This window comes from Asparagus officinalis, chromosome 10, assembly GCF_001876935.1.
Source record: "Asparagus officinalis chromosome 10, Aspof.V1, whole genome shotgun sequence".
Classification (NCBI taxonomy): domain Eukaryota; kingdom Viridiplantae; phylum Streptophyta; class Magnoliopsida; order Asparagales; family Asparagaceae; genus Asparagus; species Asparagus officinalis.
The window spans coordinates 2524529-2543158 of record NC_033803.1 but is presented as its reverse complement, the minus strand read 5'-3'; the positions used below and the strand labels follow the sequence as shown (position 1 = coordinate 2543158).

At 37.4% G+C, this 18630-nt stretch overlaps 3 protein-coding genes across 3 annotated transcripts; 1 reads left to right on the top strand and 2 right to left on the bottom strand.

Moving 5' to 3' along the window:
* Positions 2244-6457, top strand: LOC109826027. The gene is made up of 2 exons (XM_020392981.1): positions 2244-2552; positions 5354-6457. Exons 1-2 carry the CDS (start codon positions 2295-2297, stop codon positions 6170-6172), a joined length of 1077 nt encoding a protein of 358 aa, XP_020248570.1. The 5' UTR covers positions 2244-2294; the 3' UTR covers positions 6173-6457.
* On the bottom strand, positions 7322-9342 carry LOC109825460. The gene is made up of 2 exons (XM_020392312.1): positions 7991-9342; positions 7322-7913 (listed from the first exon to the last, which is right to left on the bottom strand). The coding sequence occupies exons 1-2, from the start codon at positions 9340-9342 to the stop codon at positions 7322-7324; spliced, it is 1944 nt and encodes a 647-aa protein (XP_020247901.1).
* Positions 13471-17552, bottom strand: LOC109825662 (GDSL esterase/lipase EXL3-like). The gene is made up of 5 exons (XM_020392528.1): positions 17217-17552; positions 16435-16565; positions 15491-15724; positions 13918-14173; positions 13471-13831 (listed from the first exon to the last, which is right to left on the bottom strand). Exons 1-5 carry the CDS (start codon positions 17476-17478, stop codon positions 13638-13640), a joined length of 1077 nt encoding a protein of 358 aa, XP_020248117.1. The 5' UTR covers positions 17479-17552; the 3' UTR covers positions 13471-13637.

Sequence of the window (18630 nt, the reverse complement as noted above, 5' to 3'; positions counted from 1 at the left end):
AATGTGTTTAGGTACTGAATGAATGTGCAAGTTGTAGTAAGAATTGCGAGCATAATTAACAACTTATAACCATTCTAATTATGAGTTTAATGTTTGTATAGTTCTATGTATGTATTTAGCATCCTGTTCTCTGATTTTCTTTGATTTCTCTGAATCTCTGGTGAGTTTTATGACTGAACAAATACAGACTACAGTTGCATTATGATATCCGGAGATTATTGAAGTTTTTGTTGTCTCTTAAAGGCGGAACTTTAATGGAGGTCCTAAATGTATTGACCAAATATCATTTGGATCCTTAATATTTGAAAGTCTTCAGTGATGGTCTCTAAAGTTACCTCCTTCATTGACATGTCAGCAAAAAAAATTAGTGAAAATTACCAGCTTGTTTTGAACTTGAACTTTCGCTAACTTTTTGCTAATGTGGCAATGATATGTTATTGCCACTTAAGCAAAATTTAATAGAAGTTTGTAAAAAGGATCCAGGTTGATGAGGGATGTAATGTTAGGGACTCCAGTGATGACTTCCAAATATTAATGACCCAAATCATATTTGGCTGATACATTAAGGACCTCCGCTAAACTTTTGCCCTTCTTAAACCTCTACTGTGTGATGTAATCTGATGAGATTAAGGTCTGCTATTCTTTGAAATTGGAGAATGAGCGTTGCTTACCGGTGGGGATAAAGTTCTATTGCAAATATCATATTAGCTAGCCTATTGGATTTGAGACCCTTGCCTTTATCTGGATGCAAACTATGTAGCAAGATGGTATAGCATATGTCCATAATAATCTGTTTACAATACTTAATTAGCTGTTCTCATGAAATGTTCATGGTACTGTCACTATACTAAGCTTACCAGTTCTCATGAAATGTTCATGGCTAGAGATATGAGTGTACAAAGAGCTTCACACAATCTTGGATATACATTACATTTGAAACTCTAGTTTTATTTCCTTTGTAATGTTTTTGAATTCTAAAACTACATTAAAATACCACTATATACGCACCAGGGTCACTAATCAACATTTTCCTATCAATAGGCTACCATTGTCTTAGAAAAAAAAAAAGAAAAAGTGCTTTTATGTCATTTTTCCTTGGAAAATAAAGATGATCTAATACCATAATGGATATTTTCTTTCTTTTCACATGTGACATAAGAGACAAAACGACTATCCTAAAAATGTGAAAATGTCCACACCCAACAAACGTGGTTCAAAATCATTAGTAGGCAACATATTAGAGAGAAAATGGGTAGATTACTTGAGTAATGTGGAAATACCAACTCCCTCCATGTTTTTGCATGGATTGCAAGCTTCCACGTTTGATAGCGAGAAAACCTCCTTAGCTTTCTTGATCATTAAATGTAAATTAATTGACCACCAACTTTCATTTATAATGAATAAAATTTTTGTAAACTTAAGTGAATATGTGCTCTTGACCACCAACTTTTTAATCCCTCAATCTTATTTTGATATTTGCGCTGCGCATCAAGATTACCTTTGAGATATGTTTCTTGATGTGTATATGTGTATCACAAAATTAGCTTCTATCAATGGATAGAAAAGTTTGTGGACAATCAGCTTCTATCAACTTAAAATTTACAGGGGTTTTTACTACATTTATAATTATATAGACAGTCATAATAACATTATTAAATATTTTGTTTTTGGGCGAGAGTCAAAAAGCAAATAATTAACTTTTTTTGGTGAGTGGGGCACCTTGACCTGCTTTTTCTAATTAAAAAACAGCCAAATAATGAGCTTTCATGACTTTACAATTTCATCATTCATATGCATAAGATGAACTCAAATGTGAAATCAAATTTTATATACACGGTGAAGTATATATTATATTATATATATGATATATATATATATATATATATTATATATATATAGTATATTATATATATATATTATATATATATATATATATATTATATATATATATATATATATATAAATAAAAGAACAAAGATAATTCACGACTTATTACAGAAAATTTGACAAGATCCCCTTTGACCACCAATTGTTTACAATTTCTTGATTATTGCTCCTAAAATTATCTTTTAAAAAACTATATTTATGTATTAAAAAATAATTATTTTGAGAAAAATCTAAAAAATTAGCCTGGTCATCCCCCCCCCCCCCCCCCCCCGCCCCCCCCGCCCCCCCCCCCCCCCTCCCCCCCCCCCCCCCACCCAACTCTTTGGTTGACTTAGTTTGACTGAACTGTTCAGTTCTTTTTTTTTGGAGTTTTTCTCTGTGTTTTCCAAAATCCCCCCCCTCTTTCAATGGAGAGGCTTATCTCTTCTCCTCCTTCCTCCTCCTCTTTCATTCCAAAACCTCGCTTGCTCTTCCCTCCCTCTCCCTTCCCTTCTTCAAGAAGACCCAATCTCTCTCCCCTCCCTTTCAAGCCCATCTCTGCTTCCCTCTCCTCCAAGCAAGAGGGCCCACCTCCAGTTTTCTTCTTACAGGAGAACAGATCCGGGGCTTACCCATGTGCCCAATTGGCCAAAGCAGCAGATTCTGCTGCTCCCTTAATTCAAAAGGTGCAAACTTGCTTCTTTACCTTTTTTTTTGTTGATTTGGTTGGATTTGGTGTTTTCTTGGGTTCTAGTGGCTTCTATGGTAGGAGTAGGACATGGGTTTTGGTTGTTAGTGCTGGGTTTTGATTTAGACGCAGGACTCAGAACTGGGATTTGATTATTTGGTCGGTAGAAAATACTACGGTTATGTTTGGGGTCAATTAGATTGCAGGGTTTAAGAGTAGTGAACTTATGTTTTTGTGACCGTGCTGTTGGAATGTAAACTTGATTAGCATTAATTGGTTTTTCCCCCCACATGTAGTAACAAGGAAGTTTATGGAGAATGAAGTGTCATAATTACAAATTCAAAGTTATGGTGATGAATGTGAGGCTATGAGGAAGAAAGATGAAGGTTGGTAATAGGGTAGATAAAAGGTCACTCAAGAGTTCTATATCAAGGACTTGCATTCTACACATTTCATGTATGGCCAAGAGCAAGAATAAAATTTTCGTAATATTTCCTCCTAGCTTATATTTCACCTTTCTCTATACTTTAGATCCTTCATATTCCGGTGTACAACATTCTGCCGTATCAAAGTATTTTGCCCATCGTGCAAGATCCTAGACATAGGGGTTATTCTTTGCTGTATTTCTAAATTCATATTCTAAGTATATTGTATCTTAGTTTAAAGAAAAATGCAAACCAAAGAAGAAAATGGAAAAAGGATAAGAACAATAGGCAGCCAATCAGTAGACAGCCCTCAATATCAACAAGAAGTATCATGAAGTGGCTGAAGCAGCGGATACACAAGTAAGAGGATGCTAGTTACCTAATTGGCACATTGGTAATGCAAAGAGAGCAAATTAGTATAAACATGAAGAAAATTCTTCAAATTCTTCAAGGATGAATATTGCGTTCGATTGTGGATTTGAGGAGGAGACTACATGATGGTCTGTCTGTGTATCTGAAAAGGAGACAACATAATCACATTTTAAGAATCAACACATAAAAACTATGGTTCATTTCCTTACCAGTCATCTTCCTCCTGAAAAGGAGACAACATAATCACATTTTAAGAATCAACACATAAAAACTATGGTTCATTTCCTTACCAGTCATCTTCCTCCTGAAAAGGAGACAACATAATCACATTTTAAGAATCAACACATAAAAACTATGGTTCATTTCCTTACCAGTCATCTTCCTCCTGAAAAGGAGACAACATAATCACATTTTAAGAATCAACACATAAAAACTATGGTTCATTTCCTTACCAGTCATCTTCCTCCTGAAAAGGAGACAACATAATCACATTTTAAGAATCAACACATAAAAACTATGGTTCATTTCCTTACCAGTCATCTTCCTCCTGAAAAGGAGACAACATAATCACATTTTAAGAATCAACACATAAAAACTATGGTTCATTTCCTTACCAGTCATCTTCCTCCTGAAAAGGAGACAACATAATCACATTTTAAGAATCAACACATAAAAACTATGGTTCATTTCCTTACCAGTCATCTTCCTCCTGAAAAGGAGACAACATAATCACATTTTAAGAATCAACACATAAAAACTATGGTTCATTTCCTTACCAGTCATCTTCCTCCTGAAAAGGAGACAACATAATCACATTTTAAGAATCAACACATAAAAACTATGGTTCATTTCCTTACCAGTCATCTTCCTCCTGAAAAGGAGACAACATAATCACATTTTAAGAATCAACACATAAAAACTATGGTTCATTTCCTTACCAGTCATCTTCCTCCTGAAAAGGAGACAACATAATCACATTTTAAGAATCAACACATAAAAACTATGGTTCATTTCCTTACCAGTCATCTTCCTCCTGAAAAGGAGACAACATAATCACATTTTAAGAATCAACACATAAAAACTATGGTTCATTTCCTTACCAGTCATCTTCCTCCTGAAAAGGAGACAACATAATCACATTTTAAGAATCAACACATAAAAACTATGGTTCATTTCCTTACCAGTCATCTTCCTCCTGAAAAGGAGACAACATAATCACATTTTAAGAATCAACACATAAAAACTATGGTTCATTTCCTTACCAGTCATCTTCCTCCTGTAGGGATTTGGAAAAGCGAGAATCTGGAAAGTTCACTCAAGTTTTTGGCTTTATTTTCCCCCCTATTGGTTGTGTTGTTTGATTTTGAAGAAAAATAACAAATATGTAAATATGCAACATTTTAACAGATGATGAACAAAGTGAAGAGTTGTCCGATTTTACCAATCTAGTGTCGATAATTTATGAGGCCATGACCAATAAGCGGCTAAATTCATAGCTTTCTTTGTCTAGATTAATTAGAGGAGAAATGCAAATTGAAATAACTGATACTGAGGACATTTGCCATGTTCTTTGTCAGATGCAATGACAACCTTTTTGCCTATGAGAGGAAGAATCAAAAGATGTGGAATTGATCACTTGGTAAGAGTAATATATGCATAACTATTAAGTTACCCTACAATTGCTCCGAAGTGCATTATGATCTGAAATATGGATGGATGAAGCCTATCCCTTTCACATCATTTACCATTCAAATTAGTGTCCTATTAACTCAATCTGCCCAAAAAGCATAATGCACCTCAAAATTTAATATCCTTCTTCATGCTACTTTGTGGTTCTCCTTATTGTAGATGCAATTTGGAACCGTTTGATATGTGAGACATACCATTTTTAGATTCATTATATGTACTATGTTGCTATTAATCCTCCAAAGTGCATAATACACATATCTATAGCTTGAATTAGGTTTGATGCTGATATATACAACATGTGTGAAATTTCCAGGTTGCTACTTCTGCTGTATTTGTTCTCCTTTCAGCACTACTTGTGACAGCAATACAGCCGATTTTAGTCCAACCAGCATATGCAACGACAATCCAAGCTGCAACCAGCACTGGTGGAAAACTAATTAAATCTGAGTTACTAAGCAGTGCCTGGACTGGTTTTTTCGCCGGTTGTCTCCACACATTATCGGGCCCGGATCATCTTGCCGCCCTCGCTCCTTTATCCATCGGCCGAACAAGGGTAGAGAGTGCTGTCGTCGGAGCCCTTTGGGGTTGTGGCCACGATGCAGGCCAAGTGATTTTTGGACTTCTATTCTTGCTATTAAAAGATAGTCTACACATTGAAGTCATTAGAACTTGGGGAACGAGGGTTGTTGGTTTAACTCTACTTGTAATTGGAGCCATGGGGATTAAAGAAGCTTCAGAGGTTCCTACTCCTTGTGTTGCTTTAGAGAATGGGGAATGTGATGCGAGCATAGATGAGCCTTTAACTTATGTGCCAAGTGGAAAGAAAAAGATTGGGTTCGCAACTTTTGCGACGGGCATTGTGCACGGTCTTCAGCCTGATGCCCTTATGATGGTTTTGCCGGCGCTCGCCCTACCTTCGCGCTTAGCTGGTGCTGCTTTCTTAGGTATGTTTCTTGTTGGTACTGTTCTTGCTATGGGAAGTTATACGGTTTTTATAGGTTCTTGTAGCCAAGCTTTGAAAGAAAGAGTTCCTAGGATAACAGAAAAGCTGACATGGGCTGCTTCAATTTTAGCGATTTCCATGGGAGTGGCCATTCTTATTAGCCAATTCTTTGGTTTTAGCTTGTATTGATTTGAAATCTAATTGTCATTCTTTTCTTGTCCTATGAGATTCACAAAATTCTCCATGAAGAGTTCTTAGTAAAATTCTCCATGAAGAGTTCTTAGCTCTTTACATACGATAGAATAGTGCCTTCCTTTTTTCTCAAACGCAAGAACTATGTTAAAGTCATTTATGCTGTACTGCCTTTGATATCACAGAATTTGGCATTGTATATGAATTTGGCGTCTAACGATACGACTTGGCTTTGAATTTTCATGAGTAAATTATGGAATAGCTTGCCCATTTTGTTTGAAATTCACTATGTAGATTATTCTGTCTGTATGGTTTGAATGTATCATTTTCAATAATCATATATCTCATGCATTTTAACTCATTTAGGAATTATCGTTTAGCCCCTACGTGGAGCTGGAGAAAACAATACCATACGACTAAACTGAAGAACTTTCTGGATGCAATATTCATCTTGATCTCCGTATCTTGAAAAGATACATAGATAAGAAATCACATGTTTGAACAATTTTCCTGTTAATCAGATGACTCATTATAAACCTAAATAGTTTCATACTAAGAGAACCACCTGTACCATTTCATTTGATAATAACATGCGGAGAGAAGACTTAAGGTAGGTCAGTGTTCTCACTAAGAAAAATCTGATTGGGAAGAGAAAAATGCTGATTTGCATCAATACACAAATTTTGACTATGAAGCTAGTCCTGAAAAATGAAAAAGGTCGAGTCCACAGAGTACATAAGAAGTGCATTTGTTGCTATTCCTATGTGGAGAATAATTTAGAAAATGATGTATAATTAACGTTCGTCAACTGGATACACTATATTCCAACTTATGACTTGAATTAATGAGTGCCTAATTGCAAATATCAAACTAGGATTTGCAGACTATGAAGCACGGACACGGGCACGGCGACACGGACACGGACACGGATACGGCAAAACCCCAAAAAATAGGATACGGCGACACGGCTAAATTTTTAATTTTCACTACTTTCATCTTGAGCATATAAAAATAAAGAGAATAAAGTTCAAGTTGCAACTAGTTCAATGACTACAAAATACTAAGTTACTAACATTGCAAAAATATAAAAATTACACTCAAAAGCATATCTTAAAATAAAGTTTTCAAGTTAAAACATCAAAAAGATTATTCTATGGATTCAACTCTTTCATCCTCATCAAACACAATGGCCTCCATCGTGGGCTCGTCAAGAGAAAGGGCAGCAACATCTAACATGCCGGCTCCTTGAAATGAGTCGAAGGCATCTCCACCAATATCCCACATTCTTGATTCCCCTTCCATATACTCTTCCGAATTCCGAGAAAGTAAACGAAGGTTGGTGTGAACATAAACAAAATCCTCCGCCCGTGTCGGGGTTAGCTTGTTCCTCTTTAAGGAGTGAATGAAATCATACGTACTCCAATTCCGTTCACAACAAGAAGAGGAACAAGGTTGGCCTAGAAGCTTTATGGCCAATGCTTGCAACTTTGGAGCACTTGCACCATAAAGAAGCCACCATGACTTTGGATCCATATGTCCTCTATCGGAAAGAGAATCCGGATCACCAAAAGCCTCCAAAGACCCCACAAACTTAGCATATTCCAAGTTCACCACCAATCGTTCATCGGGGTTAGGATAATATCTTCTTAAGCACTTTGATCTTTCTGTAGAGATCTCAAGATCTTGATTTGGAGGTTGCCGATTGACGTTCTCATTGAGCCATGTGGAATGATAGTACCTATGTTTGTGAGAAGAAATTCATGTATTAAAATTAATTGAAATATTCGCATTAAAGAGTAAAATGTGAAATATTACATTGGAACTAAAGAGTGTGCCAAGCACTGAAGCGGGGTGTTGCCCTTGTTCCATTGATCCACCAAGATCTTGTGAACCACCTCATAAAAAGGAGATTCCTCGTTATCCCTTTTACCCTCATGCCTGTAAATAGCTTGCTTCACCTTCTCAATCATTGTATCCCACATATCATACACCAAATGAAGACATGGTGTATCGGTGTCGGTGACCCTTATCATTTCATAGATTGGGCCGGTGAAGTCAAGAATAAAATCTATCTTGTCCCACCACAAATCATCGAGGACTTTCTCTTTCACAAATTGAGCTTTCTCCACATCATCGTCTCTATATAAGCTCCATCGATCACTAAGGACCATGTCTTGGAGGCCTCTCTTGACGACCTTAAACCTCTTCAACATAATAATCCACGAGGCAAATCTTGTGTCGGCAATTGATAGGAGCTTCATCTTGGAAAAATCATTGAATATGGAAAGCCGCATAGAGTGGTTCATGATAAAATTCTTCATAAACAATGCATCATCGGAGATCTTTGTAATCCAATGTAATTGTGCATAAGCCACAGCATTTGCTTCCGTGTTCTTAGCCGCACAAATATTATTGACAGCAAGATTGAGTGTATGGACTACACAAGGAGTCCAAAATATGTGAGGCCAAGTTTGCTCCACAAGCCCTCCCGCGGCCTTGCATGCCGAAGCATTATCGGTTATGATTTGGATGATATTTTTCGGTATCACCTCTGTGATGCACTTTTCTAGCTGTGTTTGGATAAAATACTTATTCTTGACTTCTCCGTCGGCATTTACGGCATTCAAGAACATTGGCTTACCCTCACATACTGCCATAAAATTGATGATGGGCCTCCTTTGTGCATCCACCCACCCATCACTACAAATGGAGACTCCCTTCTGTTGCCATGTGCCCCTGATGGGCTCCATCAATCTCTCTACGTGAGTTTTCTCACGTTGTAAGATAGTGGTCCTCATGGAATTGTAACCAGGAGGCTTGTAACCAGAAATTGGATTGTTTGCGACATATGCAAAAGCTTTGGCATAATATGGATTCCTTGTCAAGTTGAAGGACAATCCCCCGGTGAAGAACATCCTACCAATCAATGCATCCAATTCCTCCCTTGCTCCCATGTTGAATGCTTGTTCCACGGTATTAGGCCCCCTCCTCTTAAATCCACCTGCATCAATCATCATGCTTGCACTTGCACCTATACCGGCCGTACTTGCAGTCGAAGATGTAGGCAAAACTGACATCTTAGGCCTAGAAGCCATCAACCTCGCCTCTGCTTGATCCAACGTCCTTTGAAACTCCCTTAAATTTTCAGGGGTTAACTTGGAACACATCTTAATTCTAGTCCCGCTTATCCTCAAGAGGTGATTTTTAACTCTTGAGTGTGAACCGGTAAAATCCTCTCTGCAATAGTTACATCTCCATCTCCAATTTCCTCCCGCCGTTCCCCCCCTTTTCTCCAATTTGGTAACATATTTTCAAAGCGGACATTTGTCATCTTGTACTCCACTGCTACTAGAACCCCCTTCTTGTTCCATTTCGGTAAAATACAAAAGCAATAACAATAAATTAAAATCAGATCTAGTAAAACAGTAACAAAAAATTATTGTCCTAATTAACACCTAACTGTTTTACCCTAATTAACAAGCAACAGCAAAGCAGTAAGCATAAATCACTGTACTAGTTAACTTCTAACAGTAAGACAGTAACCAGAAATCACCGAAATCAGCATATTAATTAACCCAACAGCAGCACAGTAACCATTGCCAGTATTTAAATTAACCCAACAGTAGCATATTAATTAATCCCCAACAGTAACACAATAGCAAAAAAAAAATTAAAACAGCGTGGTGGGGGGCAGCGTCACTTTGGAAGTAGTGGGGGTCACGTGGGATCTCTGAGAGAGAGTGGGAGAGAATAGTAGGTTGTCGGGTGAGTGGGGATTGAGTGGGGTTTTTTTTATGTAAAGGAAGTTCACGGGGGCTCTTGTGTGGTGAGAGGGAGATAAAAGAGAGAGAAGGAGAGAGGGCGAGAAAGAGCTGAGAGAGAGAAAGAGAGAATCAGAAAGAGAGATGAGAGAGATCGATCAGGGGGAGAGAGAGAGAGCGACTGAGAGAGAGAGAGAGAGAGAGCGAGAGCGACTGACCTTGGATGATCGACGACGACGACGAAGCTGACGGGGATGATCGACGACGAGGAGGAGGACGGGACTGAGAGCTGACGACGAGGACGAGACGAGGACGAGGACGAGGACGAACTATTGATCGCGGGTAAGTTTTGATTTCTGACGAGTGACGACTAGGGTTAGGGTTTTTGGTTTCTTTAACTTTGAAATTGGGTTTCGGGTTTGGGTTTCGGGTTTGGATTTCGGTTCTGGGTTTTGCCGTGTCGGGAATGGAATCGCCGTGTCCGACTGAAGTCTAAGCAGTAAGCATAAATCACTGTACTAGTTAACTTCTAACAGTAAGACAGTAACCAGAAATCACCGAAATCAGCATATTAATTAACCCAACAGCAGCACAGTAACCATTGCCAGTATTTAAATTAACCCAACAGTAGCATATTAATTAATCCCCAACAGTAACACAATAGCAAAAAAAAAATTAAAACAGCGTGGTGGGGGGCAGCGTCACTTTGGAAGTAGTGGGGGTCACGTGGGATCTCTGAGAGAGAGTGGGAGAGAATAGTAGGTTGTCGGGTGAGTGGGGATTGAGTGGGGTTTTTTTTATGTAAAGGAAGTTCACGGGGGCTCTTGTGTGGTGAGAGGGAGATAAAAGAGAGAGAAGGAGAGAGGGCGAGAAAGAGCTGAGAGAGAGAAAGAGAGAATCAGAAAGAGAGATGAGAGAGATCGATCAGGGGGAGGGGGGGAGAGAGAGAGAGCGAGAGAGAGAGAGAGAGCGAGAGCGACTGACCTTGGATGATCGACGACGACGACGAAGCTGACGGGGATGATCGACGACGAGGAGGAGGACGAGACTGAGAGCTGACGACGAGGACGAAACGAGGACGAGGACGAGGACGAGGACGAGGACGAACTATTGATCGCGGGTAAGTTTTGATTTTTGACGAGTGACGGCTAGGGTTAGGGTTTTTGGTTTCTTTAACTTTGAAATTGAGTTTCGGGTTTGGGTTTCGGGTTTGGATTTCGGGTCTGGGTTTTGCCGTGTCGGGAATGGAATCGCCGTGTCCGACCCGTGTCTGCGGCGAGTCGAGCCGTTGACCCGTGTCGCCGCCGTTGACCGCGTGTCCGACGCGTGTCGAACGCGTGTTGAACGCGTGTCCGCGTCCGACGCGCGTCGGAGACGGACTCGCCGGCTGTTTTGAAGAGTCGGTGCTTCTTAGTTTGCAGATACCAGACACCAATTTCTTTGGTAGGTGAAGTGTTGCATATAGGTTTTGTGTTCTAGTCTAGATATCATATAGTCACTGAACCTACTATTCTTATGGATCTAAGATTGTGCATCGAAATACTAGTGATCCCCTTTAAAAAGGTTTCTGGTGTGATGTTAGCTAACTTCAACTGGAATCAGGGTTGTCTCAAAAGAACGTTTGAACAATCAAAGAACCATTACCAAATAATGCTAAATTTATTATGGATTCATGATATTCTTTTTTATTCGCACTCTCCAAGTAAATGAAATTTAAACCAGCTTGGGTTGTCGAGTTGTCTAATACAGTTGGTGAAAAGAGGATTCAAAGGTAAGATAGTTCTTGATTCTCTTCTCAATGAGTCCTGCCCCTTAATAGCTTAATTAAGAATACCACTTTCATATGCATGAGTTTACAAGTAATGACCCTAATGAGTAGGGGTGCTAAATCGTATCTGTATCTGAGGAAATATCTTTATCCATGTTCGTTAGATACGGATATGGTTACTCAAATCTATAACCAATATAATAAGATTATAGATGTGGTTTTGTAGTGAAATATCCGGATCCATATCTGAAATATCCGAATGCATATTAGTCATAGTGTTACAATAGTTTTAATCCTTAGATTGTGGATTTGAAGATAATTTTAATGATCTTCTTTTAAGCTATAATGAACATATTAATGAACTCTTTTGTATCTATATTTTTTCAACTATTATCTAGTTTTCTCTTATCTGTTTTGTATCTGCATGCATATCCGCCTATATAAATTTGTATTCGTATCCGATTTTAGTGGATATGTATATGAATTTTCCTTATCGAGGTATATCCTTATTCGTATCCATGATGGGTAAGTGGATACGGATAAGGTCAGTATCATATCCTAGCAGTATCCGGACTGAATGTGCCCCAACTAATGAGTGTTCAGGCTCGTATTTAGATTTAGTGTACCCCTGATTGAGCTTTGCTTGTTTATTGCTTGAGTTTCACGAACATTTTGTCTGGTTTAGTTACATCTTAGCATTCACTTCTGCCTCATAATTTAGGGTACTAATTTGCAAAGGTTATCGATCATATCTGAATATCTTGAATAATTTTTCGCATTGGAACATATTTATCTAAGCCTTTCAGTAAGCAAAACATTTCAGTTGTTGCCCGCAGTAAAATTTTTCCTGTACGTGTGAATTTTCTGTAAATGTTGTTTCTACGTTGAGTGTGATGTATTTGGATCACTATATGGTCACATTCTATAAAGAAAATATGTTTTTTGTGTGGTATGGTTGAAGTAAGCCGCTATGTTTAATTTGTTAATCATATTGCTGCTCTTCTGATGGTTAAAGTAAACAGTGTGGCTTGCCCTTTGATTGATTGATTGTTGTTGTGAAAGTGTCACGGGCTGATTCTTTCACCACAAACCTCACTCGAACCCGTGCGGCACTTAGTCACTCTTTCTCTCACTAGAATGGCTAAGTCAGCCTAATCCCTCAAACACTCACTCAAGAGAAAGGATGAGAACACTCAAGAGTGGAAATGGAAGCTCTTATTGCTTTATTGCTTAGCAACTCTTGCTTGATACAAATGAAATGCATTAGCCCCTATTTATAGGCAAGGCTAGCTTACAATGGATGGCTATGATTAGCCTTCAAGATTGTTCTTACAATCAATGGTTAAGATTGAGTCTCTAGACTCTTCTCCTAAAATATCTTCTTAGATATTTACATGACTTTCTAAAAGCTTTTACAAGGGTCCTTAGATATTTTAATGAGACTTCCTAGAAGCTTCTAGATACAAGATATTTATCATACCTTTATTATCCAAGAAAACTCTAGAAAACCCTATGATCTTCATGGACCCAACCATGAATAAGTGAGTCCAAACGCACCCAATTGAGCCAAAAATGGGGCGATTCGTGACAAGAGCAGCAAGCTCTTCTGGTTTGTCTGTAGACTGTAGCCTTTGTTTTTGTCACCAAACTGAAGTTAAATATTTCTTCCCAAAATGGGAAGCTCCGGGAAACGCATTAAAAATATAAGAAGTTAATGATCAGCGCGCATCAAAAGATGGAAAAGTTTCTGAAATCGCCCTGCCCAATTTAACGCAACAATCTTCGTAAACAATTGTTTTGAAAAATTACATTTCCTGAAACATGTTTGAGATGGTACATAATCTTGATGAAGACAAATTTTAATAGAAGGGAAATAATGATGCATGGACATACAAGCTCACAACGCAAGAAAATCAAGGTAATATGCCAGAATCTAGATCAGTAAGTGAATGTATTTTTCATACAAGTAGTCTACGAGTATCTTGTACGTCTTCTCTGTAGGGTGATAACTATCCCAAAATACGTACTTTGAAACATCCGGGCATACCGATGCAGTGACACTATTGCACAATATCGCAACCTCCAGTTTCCCAGTACCGCAACATCCTCTCGACGAAACCTCAAACCCTGGCATAACATTGACTTGATCATGCATCTTGTTCTGTCGAAATCAACGTTTCAGAATTTTCATCAGATCGAAAGATACGACTTACCGTAAGTATTTGGGCGTTGAATAATGTCATATAAGATGCCATAGATGTCAGCTAAGACCAGGAGCCTCCCTGGGTATTTGGCTTTCACTCTCTGCAGCTCCACATCGAACCTTGAATTGAACAAAGTTGCTAATTGATTTTGAGGAGTCGCACAACCTCTTAAGATCCCCCCACTTAGGGTTCTTTGTGAGGGCACGCATCCAATTGGTGGAATTCCCACAACTCCAATCTTTTGAGCACCTAATTGAATAAGTTCCTGAGTGGAAAAAAAGAAAAAAAAATTATTAACAAGATTTGGCTCCATAAATAAGATTTTAAGTTAATTGATGCACATTTTGTCAAACGTACATAATGGAGATTGAGGTGTCTGTAAAGTATATTTTCATCAACTTTTTTTTTAATTACTTGTTGTGTATATAAATCAACTAAGTTATAAGAATATATATTTATCCTCTAAGGTAAGGGTTTAAGGAAGGATGGCAGCTGACAACTTTTTGAATAGCTGGTTAAAGAACGGATATGAATATAAAACTATAATTCTCAATCTTCATCACGGTTTTATAGATTCGATGCAACAAATGAGTTCAAATACAAACTATACCATTGAATTTGGATCCTTCACTACCTAAAAAGTAGTGAAGAGACGACTACACTATTAGTAGCAACCGATGTATTCTTAGTGAGTAGTTGTGATTTGTCTTTGAGTAGTTCATAGCGGGTACGATGAAGGTTAGATTAGAATGAATCGTAATCATAGACAAACAAATAGTTGATAACAAGGTAGTAGTCCATACACTATCCTAGTTTTAATTTGTACCCCCCCCACCCCCCCAAAGCTGTGACAATACCAAAATTGACCAAGCCATTGCCCATGCCAAGAGGGAGGGGGGAGTCATGTCATCATTATCATTTACGCACCTGAATGTACGAGCGATGCGTGTGGTCCAAATCGCTTAAAGAGCCAGTTGTATTGATTTCGTTAGGTGTACGTAGACTTCTGTATTAAATGGTAGGTGCACAAAGTTTCAAAAATTTATTGATCCGCTATTTTTTTAAATGAGATTGCCGTACACTTTCTCTCATGAGTTTAAAATCTCATTACTGTTTTTTTTTATTGCCATTCCTTTGCGAGGGAGATTTTGTCTCTTTTAATATATTACTATTAATTGCAATGTGTTGCGTATTTATGGAGGGTTGGAATTTTGAAAGATCTTGCCTCTGGATGCAATTAGTTTGGCTGTCCGGGGGGGTGAAAGCGTAAAAAAAAGTTAACCCCGAGGGTCTATCTACATGATCAAAGGTACAGTAAGTTCAAAACAACATTACTAACGGGAGTCCATGAGCAGTTTAACATAAAAAATAAAAAGTAAATCGGGACCAGCGTCTCCCTCCCTCCGATTACTTACTTGATCCGTTGACATCAACCTATCGAGATTATATCCATCCGTTTAAATATGTGTCACTTCAGCAACACACTTGACCAGTTTGCTAAAAATTACGTTGAACATTTTGTGTTTTCTCATGTACTAAAAGTAATTAAACGCACGAGAAGAAGAAGAAAACGAAAGATCACCTGTACAAAATCCGAAGCGTACCCTACGAGCAAATTTGCATACGAGGGTATATCATACATCGTCTTCCTGAGGGGCGTAGGAAAATACGTATTCGCCACGTCGTCGCTCCCCACGCATACGACGTACAGACTCTCGGCGAAGATGGTGGCTGCCCTCTCGTCTCCGGCGATCGCTCTCACCTTCTCTCTGTACTCTTTGAATAGCACTAGTTGTTGAGGGAGTGATATCACCGACTGAAAACGAACGGTTAATAGAAGTTGAAGGTAGCTAGTCTTGTCTAATTAAGTTGATGATGACGGGATTTGGATCCTCTTTATTGCCTAACTAACAGCATTATTATTTTAGGTAAAAAGTGAAATAAGAAATAAAAAATAAAAATAAGCCATGGAAGATTCAGTCAGCATCACTTTGGAGCATAAATTACAAGAAATTCTCTTCGTCTATATTTTCTTTTCTAAAAGTCCTGTTTCTAGTAGTGATTGTTGATTTATAACAATTTTTTTGTTCGTGGACAAGCATTTGCATTTGAATTTAGAATCTACTCATAACGAAGCCATCATACTACTGTTTTCAGGTAAAATTTTGGTGATTTAATTAACCAAGGTTTTTTTATTGTTATTGTTATAAAAGTTTTGCTCATCTGAGATGAACGGGGGAAATCAAGAGCTCTAAGAGCGCTGGTGAAAACATAAGAACGTAGTTTTTGAACAAATGAAAAACATTAGGGGTGTGTTTTTTTTTAACGAATGCCTCCGTCGAAGTGCAAACATTTGTCTAGCTAGGCGTCTGAAAAACATAGATTTTCTCAGATGACTTAGAATGAATCATAATCATCCACTAAATAAAAGACGATAGTGACTAGAGACCGTCACGTTTTTGACAGTAAAAGAGGGTCGTGATCCTTGATGATGAACCGAAAAGCATTGCAGGCTAGTTTTAATACCGCAACTTTTGAAGTGAGAGGATCGTATCCAGAGCCACCGGAGGCGAAGCTTACGCCTGTTATTAGGTCTTCAGGGGAGAGATTAGTGTCAACATAAGCTGGCAAGTACTCCTTAATCCCAAGCTTAGAAGCTGCAATACATTATGAGAAAAGGAAGAAAAAAAAACACTACGTAATTAGTTGATGGATTTTTCATACACTTTGTGTAGAATTTGAAAGTGCACACTTAATGTATAATTTGAAAGGACGTGTACTTCTTGAGATTAAAATATTCGTCTGGTAAAGGAAATAACGCTTCATTATGAACCATTAATGGAAAAAGGACGGAATAACCTTAACTTTTTTACCACAGTAAAAAAAAGTCAGATAGGCAATTAAGCAATTCAAGAGGGAGAACAAAAATTAGAGTGCGCGCGCACATTAGTGCTGGTGAAATCAAAGTCTAATTAAGAGACAATTATGAGTTTATTTTGAGCGTAAAGCGTGTCGGAATGCAATTGACGGAGAGCTATAATGATACATCGTAAAATGGAGTAGATGTCCGAATTTGAAATAAAATGCTCAAAACAAGCGAAAATATCCATACCAAAATGAACTGTATCAACGATCAGAAAGTTTTTTTAAAAAAGGAAAATATCAACCCTAAAAGTTAACATATGTGTATATTAATTACTATATATGAAATTAAGCTACAAGTTAATTTGGAGGGAAAAATAAAACTCAAATTAACAAGCTATGTATGTATAGAACTCTATATATATGACATATGCAGATATATATACCAATAAAATCAGTGGGGATTTTTCCATTGCAAAACCTCCCCGTTGGCTTGGCACCAGTGAAATTCAAACCGTAAGGAGGAAAATTGCATTTGATGACAGTCTTTATGTCGTTGTTATTTCCCGGGTCCATGATCGAGTCTCCGAACACGATCACCGCAGGCACGAGAGGTCCATGGTTGCTTGAAGGAATATCCTGAGCCTCAAGCTTAGAAAGGATCATGAAGAAGAAGATGGAGGCTACGAGGGAAATGAACAACCTCATTTTTTTGGAGTATGAGGTTTTACTTGTTTTGGATATAGGACTAGGGCTTATTCCCTTCTATAAACAAAAGCTAAACCCTACCCTTTTATAAACAAGAGTTCAGAAAAAGTTAGGGGTGTGTAATGCGTGGGGTGGGGTGGGGTGGGGTGGGGTGGTGGGGGGGGGGGCGTACAGTAGTAGTTCATTTACTACTGAACAAATATTTTTTAGTATTCGAGTTTACTAACGAATAGAATTTAACCAGATGTATATTTGATTTGTTTGTATATTAAATATTCGTTTAAAATTTAATCACACCTTATTATTTGTATTATTGCACATATGATGTCATATTTTTAATTCAATTACCATTTCTACTTAACTTTTATATGCTGATTTTAAGACTTAAATAATCTTAAATCTATTTTCTAATTAAAATTTTGATTTAAATATATATATACATCATATATTAAAAAGGAATAATTTTTATTTACGAATTTTAATATTATTTGAAAATCAAAAAATTTTCTGAACTTTTGTTTATAAGGGAGCAAAATTAAAAAAAAAAGGTCAGGAATGGTGTATACTTTGTAGGACTAAACTGCAAGTAACCCAAAATAATATTTGGGGTGAAAATGAACCAAATATTTAACAAATAGTTCGATAATTGTTCGAGTAACTATTCGCTCATATTCGATTCGGTAGTTCATTTACCACTAAACAAATATTTTTTTAATATTATAGTTTACTAACGAATAGAATTTAACCAGATGTATACTCATTTATCTATTTTCTAATAATTTTTTTATTTAAATATACATACATTATATATTATAAAGGAATAATTTTTATATATGAATTTAAATACCATTTAAAAATCAAATTCTTTAATAAGCGGAATAAATATACTTTGATATTCAAAAAGTATTCGTGAATATTCATGAATATTTATCAAATACCAAGTATTCGAGTTCAAATTCGAAAAACTAGAATATTGGAGTCCGCATTCGAATTCGATAATTTTAAACAAATACAAATGCGAACACATTAACATTCGATTCAATTCGATCATTAACCACCCCTAGTATAAAGGTCACCCTTTAGAAAATCATAAAGGGAATTAACAAGGAGATCAGGACATATGTGATGTATACAGTGGCGCAGCCCGTGGGC